The sequence below is a fragment of the Beta vulgaris genome, chromosome 1 (genome assembly GCF_026745355.1).
Source record: "Beta vulgaris subsp. vulgaris cultivar EL10 chromosome 1, EL10.2, whole genome shotgun sequence".
In the NCBI taxonomy this organism is placed as follows: domain Eukaryota; kingdom Viridiplantae; phylum Streptophyta; class Magnoliopsida; order Caryophyllales; family Amaranthaceae; genus Beta; species Beta vulgaris.
The window spans coordinates 50505178-50515874 of NC_079202.1; the positions used below are offsets into that span (position 1 = coordinate 50505178).

A 10697-nucleotide genomic window follows, 5' to 3' on the forward strand; every position below is an offset into this window, starting at 1 on the left:
CTTACTAATACAAAATTTTGCCTAGTAGTTAAGGTTGACATATTTGGTATTTAGTCCCAAGTTTGTATTCTCACCCGGTGTCATACTAGCTCCATTTCTAAACACGTACAACATTGAAGATTTTGCAATATTCAAATAACTTTGAGGGCATTTCAAAGTTGATATAAATATGAATGTTATAAAAGTAATATATAGTTGAATTAGTATCAAAATGCATTTTCAAGATATCAATTGTTTTTAAGTTTTACTAATCGATCATTAAAGATAGTGCATTAACATGTATAAAAGTCAACATGTTGCATGTGCTTAGAAACTGATGAAGTACATTTTTGCCTATCAAGTGTTTGCTTTCGAGTTTCGAGCAATCTAAACGTATTGAAGACGATGATAAAGCTTTTTATAGGTTCATCAGTTCCTGGTTCAAGTAACGGACTTCACTTTTGGATTAAGAATCCATTAAACTTTAAATATGGAAAAATGAAGCTTAAATGGTCATGGATAGAACTCTAAACAGAGATAATAAGCCTTCATTTGCATATCTACTTACAACTGCTATTTCCACAAATTCTAGAAAGTCCATAAACTAATTTGGCTCATGCAAGCAACCCTTGAGAATATTAACACTAATTAACCAATTTCCATCTATAAAAATTAAATTAAAATTTGTTAGGTTCGTCTAGCAATTATGATACTAGTGGGCTGTATCTGACAGCGAAATTAGCATCATCTCTTTTGCCTAAATTAGAATATTTATTCACATTACAAGTTGATCAAGCTTAGAGATTTTTGCAAATTGGTCCATTTCAATATTCTTAAAATTGATTTCCTTCTTCTCATCCTCTTCTTTGGAATTGCTGACGTAGTCCTCATCATCACCAACAATTGTTATTTCGTCCTTGAAAAATTTGTTGTTATTGTCATTTGTTGCACTACTACTTGGTGTAGTTTTAAAGATACGAGGCTGTAGCTTCTTCAAATCTGATAATCTTACTGGTTTTAGCAAGAACTCTTCTGCTCCTTCTTCTAGACACCTATTTCATACATTTGTCAAATTAAAAAATAATCAGCTTGTACTATAAAATCTTTTGCAAATACTAGTAGTTGAAAAGTGGAAAGTTAGACAAGTTCTTTTTTGTGGGGTTAATCTTAAGATGAAAAGTTAATGTAGTTTGAAAAACTAGCTCAGACCTAAACATAATAGTGAACATATCTAAGTTAATTAGAATATCTTTGCTTATTTTCGAAAAGTTTAGAAAAAAGCAAGTCAAAGTTATTGTGTAATTCCTTTTCTTTTTCTTGCTTATTTGGAGATTTCATATATGGCAACTCTATATTGTAGTCTAGCATGTAATAATGACCAGGATTAGACCGTAATCTGGACCAGATCGAAAATTCCGGTCCGGTTCTTAATCCAGAGAAAATCCCGATTTCATGTTTACGGTCCAATCCAGTCCAAACTCGGAATATTTCCCGGATCGGTGGACAAGAGTTTTTAATATTTTAGTAAAAAGAATGTTTATAAATTAAAAACGTTTAAAAGGTAGAAAGTTAAAAGAATCTTTAAGAATATTGTTATCAAAATTATTAAATTTATGTTTCTAAATTTAAAATATGTTTAAATCAAATAAAAATATAGATTCCTTGCCAAGAGGTCCGAAAATTTCTAAATTCCAGCCCCCAGTCGAGCCGGTTCCAGTCTTGGACCGTAACATGAACCCGATCTACACTAATATTGTAGTTTTGTGGGTTGGTCCACATTAATATTAATATTTTTTTGGATAGTACGTGAATGACTCATTTCCTCTCATGTTCACGTTTGTGTGATTCATGCGCTATTGGGATATAAGGTTTACATATATACCAATATACCATTCCCAAAATTAAGATAGACTGTTATTTTTTTCCAACTTATATCCTCATATTCAAAATTTTGTTGTAGCAATTAGATAGATTTGCCAAAAAGATTAATTAAATGAAGTTAATATCATAAGTAATGACATCAAAGAATGAACAGAAATGGGAACAAAATCAGACCATTAGATAATCAAAGATCTAACAGCTCATATATTAATGTGACATATACTTCCCTAACACGAATTGCATCTTCCTAAATCAACTAATCAATCCAATAATGTACGATCACGTTTTGACTTACATTACAAGGCGAGACAATAAACTGCAACCAGATTCTTTAAGATTTGCCAAATCAGCAAAAGATGACTTGGGATCTATATAATGTTAACGTCTAAACATTATTTTCAAAGCTAACTATAGTATAAAACTTCAAATCACCTTTTCTAAATTAAGCAAAATCTTCTTATATCTCATACTTCCTCCATTTTTAATACTCGCAATATCGAAATATCGACAAGAATAAAGGAGATAGATAGGAATTTTTTTTAAAAAAAATCTCCATATGCTCAATGCTTAGCTTGTAGAAAAAAGATGAATATATCTTACCAAAAATATCAAACATGGCAAGTAACAAATAACTTCCTAAATTTACAACGTCATAAACATTAAAAAAGAATGAGAGATAAAAAAAAAAAAAAGGGAAAGATGAGCTCACATGTGAATTCTTGAAGGAACATTCTCGGAAGACATGACAACCACAGGTACATCTTTCCAAGAGGATTCCTGCCATTTTGAAAGAAATTTCCCAGAAAATATCAGCTTTTTATTTAGTACGTACTAATGTTACTATTATTTTAAAAAAATTAAAGAAAATTGGTACTTTCTCCCATCAATAATCAATTTAGTTGTGACACTTTCATTTTGGTAATAACTTTTTTTTATCTCTCTTCTATCGCATGAGACCCTTTTATTTTCTTTCTCTATCTCTGTCCTTTCCAAAAAAAAAAATTGCCCAGAAATCCGGGATTTTTAAAGTGTCGCAACTAAATTACGAGGAAGTAAATGAAATTTAAAAAAATTTCAGGTGTAGAGTAGATAGATAGGCTGGAAGTCAGACCTTGACTCGTTTAAGCAGATCATAACCACTCATTCCTGGCATTGAGTAGTCTGTCATGATCAAGTTCACTCTTGTTCCTTGTCCCTGCTTAATTTATTAATTTAATCAAAACATTACCTAAATTAAAGGAAAGTATGATAAATTTAAATACTCGAGTTTTTAAAAAAATGTAACTATGAGACAACAAATTTTGATGAAAACTCTCCTTATCATGCAATATTAGTAGCCAATTCCCAAACTTTCTAAGCTATACCGTTAAACTCGGGTCATATACTTTATTGATGAACATAAATGTATAATTACTTAATTAGGGTGATATACAATTATACACACGTACAATTTGTTTAACTTTGATGGTGAAGTTTTTAGCATATAGCCCAAAACGAAAGTCTTACTTTTTAGCGTAGAAAGTTTATACATTATTGACTAACATTATACATGTATAATTACTTGATTAGGGTGATATACAACTATACACGCATACAATTGGTTCAACTTCGATGGTGAAGTTTTTAGCATATAGCCCAAAAAGAAAGTCTTACTTTAACAATATAGCTTAGAAAGTTTATACATTATTTACTAACATTATAAATGCATAATTACTTAGGGTGAGATACAACTATACACGCATACAATTAGTTCAGCTTCGATGGTGAAATTTTTAGCATATATCCCAACACGAAAGTCTTACTTTGACAATATAGCTTAGAAAGTTTATACATTATTGACTAACATAAATGTACAATTACTTAATTAGGGTGATATACAAGTATACACACATATTGTTGGTTCAACTAATAATCTGTTGCCACATTATCAGAAAGAGTAATTGCCACCATTAATATAAAAAATGCATTACATTTTTTATTTGCACTGGTTACTGATTATCTTCTGAATTAATTAGCTCACTTTAATTCAGCTCTGGACAATATTTTTACTCTCACATAATAATATCACTATTTATTTCAATTCAATTTAATTTAGCTGTTTTATGCCGAAAAGAACATGTCCTTAATCGTTATTGTGTTACAAATTTTTAGAAATAAGTAGTTCTATTAAGGTCCTAAGTAAGTAGGACTTAAATTGGACTGCAGTTGATATTAGATATGAATACTTTACAGCTATGTCACTATTTGCATATAAATGCACTTAAACGCAACATACAGTTTCAAAGTCTTAAATTTTTTTAGCGGTTCTCGAACTGCTACCTTCATAAGTCATAACTCATTAATTTGGGAATAAATACTTTATTTTATAATAGTACATCGAGCAGTATATTATATACCTTTACTATCCCTCTTATATTCTATTTGCATAAATTACCGTAAAAAAAAGAAATCGAAACTATATTTTGGGACGAAGGAAGTATATGTTACATTTAAAGTATATAATGGAAAATTATGGGAAAAGCTAATCTAATTAAGAGTGACATTTACTATCTCCATTTTTGTGTTTGAAACTTTTAAAATAAATATTCAAGGTGCATGTATCATTACTTTGAAGTCATTGAAGTTGTTTAGATCTAGTACAATATGCTTTTATGCTAACTTTCTCTCCTTTTTATATCTTTTCCTAATTCAGAAAGATTATATCATATATTGACAGATCTTACAAAAAATAAAATAAAAAAGCAAAAAAAAAAATGAAAAGAAAAAAAAAGAAAAGAAAACTCTTGCTCTTCATGTTCTATTAGAATAATAAAAATTCTAGGTAGTCCATGTGATCAAGAATTTCATTGATTTTTCTTTACTACTAAGATTTCAATTCAATTAGTATTGGAGTTTGTGATATTATCCACATAGGTTTGAGTTAGTTTGTTATTAATTCAGGCATTAGTTTGTTAATATTAGAATTAATTGTAGTATAAATAGTTGATACATTTCTGTAATACAAAAAATAACATACTAATACAAAATGTAAACTTTTACTCTTCTCTCTCAAGCTCTTTCTCTTTCCTCGTAGCTTCTCCATTATACTCAACAATGGTGTTTCTTCTCTAAATCGTTGATTTATAACATGGTATCAGAGCTTCCAGATTCCAATCCTGGATCTTCTTCGCTTCAATTGAGTCTCGTTTTCTCAGACTTTCTCAGAAATTTTTGGTTCGTTCTTTTTCTTCTCCTCGTTCTATTTCAGCTCGATTTTTCTCAGAATCTTCAGTTCTTGGTCAATTCTTGTGCGAATTCTTGTTCGATTTCCTTGCGGTTGATTGTTCGTTCTTCAATTGATGCGATTTCTTGTTCGTTCTTCAATTGATGCGATTTCTTGTTCGTTCTTCAATTGATGCGATTTCTTGTTCAATTTTTCGTTTCTCAGATTGATTCAATCAGTTTCAATTGAGGAATTTTTTTTTTCTCATAACCTTCACCTAATTCTTATTTCTTTGATTTTCCTCATCTTCAATTTTGTTCAGTTTTTCGGTGATCAATGGATGAAACCAATGAGAATAATCCACGTAATGAACAAACAATTGATCCTTCACAGGATCCTACTTCATCATCTTTCTAGTGACTCTAATCTGCTTCTGTTTTTGCCAAAAGCTTGATGCGCTGTGATTTTGGCAATAACTTTCTTCTGTGTTTCTTTTTAACTTCTTCATGTTGCTACACTTAACTGGGTTTCTTCTTCCGCAATTGAAGGTTGAAATTCGCTCAACTGAGTTTCTGGGTTTGATTGACTTTTGTAAATTAACTGGGTTTGATTGCAGTTTCCAAATTCACGGCTTGAATATCTGAAATTTCTTCATCATTTTCTTCTGAAAGTTAGTTCTCATTGATTGATTTGATTCAATGAGGTATTAAGCTGGGTTAAAGTTGTTCTTCTCAATTTTCTTGATTTTTTTTTGGATGCAATTTGATTCTTGTATTGGTGATTTGGGTTGTTGAGTTGCTGGTATTTGATCATATTGACGTTCATATTGTTCTGGTGGTGGTGTTGGTATTATTGGCATATTTCTGGTTTGATTGGATTGGAGGTCTATGATTTGTGGTATTTTAGTTTCTTGGAAGTGTTTGTAGTTGTTGGGGATGGTTTTATTGGAGTTTGATTAAGATTGATGATTGTAGGATGATATTAGGTGGTCTTAGATTGAAGTTAAGTGTTTATTTGGAACACTTTGGTAATAGTGTTTGGTGAATTTGTCTTCCTCTTCTTCATTTGAAATTCTTTCACATTGCTTCCTTATATTCCTGCCTCATTCTCTTTCTCAACCACAATCTCTTCTCCATTTCTTTTGCTACTTTCTTCTCATATTATTCTTTCTTGTTCTGATGATCAATTTCATTTATTTGAATTGATATTCTGCATTTTTTTTGTGATCTCTTTGTGTGATCATTTTCTTTGTTGTGCCCATTAGTGGCTTCTTTGTGCCCATTAGAGGCTTTGTTGTGCCCATTGGTGGCTTTGTTGTGCCCATGGAGGCTTTGTTGTGCCCATTGGTGGCTTTGTTGTGCCCATTTGGTGGCTTTGTTGTGCTTTGTTGTGCCCATGGAGGCTTTGTTGTGCCATTTGGAGGCATTTTTTTGTGACCCTTTGTGATGAGTTGCGGTGTATTGGTCTGTTTTGGTGTGTATTGGTGCATTGGTAATTAGTTGTCGTTTGGTTCAGTTGGTGTATTGACAACAAAGCTTATTGTTGACAATGGAATGTGCACATATTGAAACTGCATTTTCTATGCTCTAGTTGTCTAATGGTTTTGGTACACTGACCGCACATATATTCATGTTGGTATATTGATGCTTGGTGATCCTTTAACAACATTCTAAGGTCCTGAGTTCCTTCTAGTTCGTGTTAGCAAGTGTCAGCAACTTCATACGGTATTACTGCTGCAAGGTTTTTGCTTCATCTATGTACAGCAGCAAATCAACAATTATGTCTCATTCACTCCATAAGTTGATAATGTTCAAACTGGAAATGCTTGCAACCACTTCCAATTTGAGGGGGGACGTATGTCTAATGTTTGCAAATTGCTTTCTACTGCTTCTGTGAATAGCTTGTACTGTTGGAGTATGAATGAAAAGGCAAGCAACAACATGAGTAAGTAAATTTAGCCACAAGAATGAGTTTTGTGTCGTTGGCTTTTCTACCGATTTCAATTTGGTCTAGCTCCTTCAAGCTGATGTTACAAAACATAATCTGACCTGTATTTGTTCTCCTTCAAATGATCAAGCATCACAAATTCTTGGCTATCATAAAAACCAGTTCACTGTTCATTAGTGTTCAAACTGAAATGTTTACAGCCATTCCAGTTTGAGGGGGAGTATTGGAGTTTGTGATATTATCCACATAGGTTTGAGTTAGTTTGTTATTAATTCAGGCATTAGTTTGTTAATATTAGAATTAATTGTAGTATAAATAGTTGATACATTTCTGTAATACAAAAAATAACATACTAATACAAAATGTAAACTTTTACTCTTCTCTCTCAAGCTCTTTCTCTTTCCTCGTAGCTTCTCCATTATACTCAACAATGGTGTTTCTTCTCTAAATCGTTGATTTATAACAATTAGTATCATAAAACTCAAACTTGATTGATGCTTTAAACAAATGGTATGATATCATTATTGATCATATGAATCATATATATGCATCACATGAATTAAGCACATATATTATTAGAGCATTCAAAATATGAGGATGATGAGAAAGACTCACTTCTTGTTGGTGATGATGAACATCATCAGTCAATTGAAGAGGACAAATCATAGAATCATCATCTTCATCATCAACAACATCATCATGATCATCATCAACATGATGAACTTGTTCATCAACATGACCATCGCCAATAACTGGTTGTCTATGACGACAATTCACTAAGCCCAAATATTCCAAAGCCTTATCTCCAGATTCAACACATGTTACTGCACAAACATTATTTGACATACATAAAATAAATGAAAGTTCATTCATTCATAACTTAAAATGTAATACATACTCCCTCCATCTAAATTTAATAGTCACAACGATAGATGCCTATACTCTAATTTGAACTAGTAACGCGACAACTAAATTTACTATAGACGATATAATTCGAGTAAAAGATAAGAAAAAAGATATGTACCATGGTAGGATGAGACAGTAAGAAGCTTCTCTAACATTTTGCGTTCAATGACACTATCATCAACTGCTAATACATGAAAATGCTCCCCTATTACATGATGTTTTTCTTGTTTTTCTGAAATTATAATTTGGGTTTTGGCTTCCATATTTTTTTTCTTTGGATAGAAATATAAATGTATAGTTTGGAGAAAATGAGAAATGATGTATATTAATTAATGAGAGGAATTAGGCAAATGAAATGGTGGAGTCGAGAGAAATTCCCTTTGTCCACTTGTTTATATATACTACGTACTAGTAGTAGATTTGAAGGAAAAATATGAATGGTAAAAAAGAAAAAAAAAACATGGATGAGAATAAAAAGGAGAGGAATTTAATTAGGGAAATGTTTGGCGTAGGTAATACTAAAAGCAGTAAGAAAGAGGGTAGAAGAAGATCTGTGAATAGATTCTGCCGCTCACACGTCGGTACATATTATCAATGGGTCTATAGGTCCGGGGGTCCCCCTTCATTGTCTCTCCCATTACCAAATTCTAATTATAGGACTGCACTGGCATGCTCATGCATCTTTTGCCCATGCTTTTTAACGCTTCTAGCTACTTACTAGTTACTACTATTTTGCTATGTATGTTAAGTGGAAATGCCACTATAGTGGGTCGACATGAGGTACGACACGATCCAACATAATATGAATTTGGTACGTTATGACATTAGATACAAGAAGAATAATGGTTGTTCTCCTTTCAGTTATGTGATAAGTATTTGATTCTTACCCCTTGCAATGTGACGTGGAATCTCCAGTAAAGAGGCAATATACATGGATCGGTCAAGCATGATTATTACTAACAATTTTACTTTCCATTCAAATAGAACATTTTAGATATAATATCCTTTCGTATAATTTTATATTATTAAACATTTAGAGCAAGTATTCGCTTTTATATAGTATAAATATTATGTGTAGATATCATGCATAATTGTATAAATAATTGCAAAAGGCTAAATTTTGGACATGTAAATAATTAGGAGTACCCACTTCAAGAGGGGGCCAAATAACTAAACGTACAAAGTTTGTGATAAGTTTGGCTCAACCTTTTGGACAACTTATTCATACTAATTCAAAAAAAAGTTTCAAAACCAAATCATAAATCCAACGCAACTTGGCCACGTTCTATGATTAAGTTGCTTGTCCAACAAAATCTAGGGAAAAAACAAATCAGCTTGGGATTGAACTACTTGGCTTAACTCTATCCTTAGGTTTAGACAGTCTATATGATATGATCCATAATCGCAATAATTGATCGAGCCAAATATTCATGAAATCAAATAAAAAGCCAAGGTATCAAACTTACAAGGAAAATACTTCAAGGATAAGCATGAAAATTGTACAAGCTAATTAGCTAAGTAAGAAAATCTTTAATCAATAAGAATATGGAGAAATTACGTACAAGGAGAATCATAATTATATTCTTCACAATCTTAATGTTACTTTTTGAGTGAGTAATATAATATGAGCATAAGATAAATCTTTTAGTATGAACTTATTGTTTTTGTGGTATGGTATCGACAAATTATTATAGGAAATAGATTTACAATAGTATCGTTAACACAATTGAGGTGTTTCATATATTTTAATAGACGATTCGTTACTCTTTTCAAGAGAGGAAAAAAGAGATTTCAGTGTTTCATATAAAGTTAATTGGATTTACGAATTTGTGGTAAGTAAAGAACTAGTCCTAATAATTAGAGATGGAATAAGAAGATAATAGAGATTCTAAAGATATTTGTTAATTACTATTGTTGATTATTAAGGATCCCAGAGTTGATTTAGGGGAAGATTACGTTGATGACTTGTAGTAAAGTGTGATTCAACAGTAAAAAACAATAAAGACATGTTCAAGTCAAACAAAGTAGTATCAATGTGTAATCATGTTCCTCGTGCTATCGATCACCTCTTTTCCTTTTGTTTATACTGTTTGTCTAGATTTTCCTCACATGTTCTTTTCACCCTTTGGCCTTTGCATCCTCGCTAATCACCACATATGCTTTCCTGTCCTCTTGCTTCTCCTTATTCTTCTTTCCTTTTCTTACCACTTTTTTTTTTTCCTTTTAAAAAATTGATAGCCAGAGATTGACAGTCGTGAACCTAGTAAGAAGTTTGGGCATTGCTAGACTTTTTGAGTATTCTTGGTAGAATTTGAAAACATTATCCTGATCACGAACAAATATGACCATGAAAATATAATAGTGGTTGGAATGGACATCATAAAAATGTCCGAATTTGATAATGGTAACTAACTTCCTACACCCAAATGCCTAGTTTGCCAAGAGTAAGTATATCAGCAATCTTAAGTTGGGTCTTGATTGAAGGAAGTCTGAAGATGAGTCTTGTCAAGACTTGGTGTTATTGCAGCACCAAACTGTAGCCAAGACTCAACAAAAGACTCTAGCATGCAATGGAAAGTTTTGTTACCCACTAAAAATGTGCCACTTGAAGGAGTATGAAGTGAGTCCGGGAAATAGAATATAAAATTGGAATGAGTTTGAAGTGAGTCTGTAGAATTAAAAAGTAATGGGAAGCTGATACAACATAGTCTGAAATTTGGAGTTGAGTTTGAAGGACAAACTCACCCGAAGGTTGGACTAGATGATCTACGAGAGTATCATT

General features: G+C 31.8%; 1 protein-coding gene across 1 annotated transcript; it reads right to left on the reverse strand.

Annotated features, from left to right (window-relative positions):
• Positions 1-505: 505 nt before the first annotated feature.
• LOC104890973 (two-component response regulator ORR9) lies at positions 506-8550 on the reverse strand. Its single transcript, XM_010676602.4, has 5 exons — positions 8034-8550; positions 7625-7833; positions 2972-3055; positions 2570-2637; positions 506-1031 (listed from the first exon to the last, which is right to left on the reverse strand). Exons 1-5 carry the CDS (start codon positions 8176-8178, stop codon positions 755-757), a joined length of 783 nt encoding a protein of 260 aa, XP_010674904.1. The 5' UTR covers positions 8179-8550; the 3' UTR covers positions 506-754.
• Positions 8551-10697: the final 2147 nt, after the last annotated feature.

What these genes read in the sequence shown, in the direction of transcription:
- LOC104890973 (XM_010676602.4), bottom strand. Translation starts at nt 8,178, where the DNA reads ATGGAAGCCAAAACCCAAATTATAATTTCAGAAAAACAAGAAAAACAT. An exon ending in TACTGTCTCATCCTACCATG is followed by an intron (nt 7,834 to 8,033) that starts GTACATATCTTT and finishes ATGTTTGTGCAG; the next exon opens with TAACATGTGTTGAATCTGGA. An exon ending in TTCATCATCACCAACAAGAA is followed by an intron (nt 3,056 to 7,624) that starts GTGAGTCTTTCT and finishes TAAATTAAGCAG; the next exon opens with GGACAAGGAACAAGAGTGAA.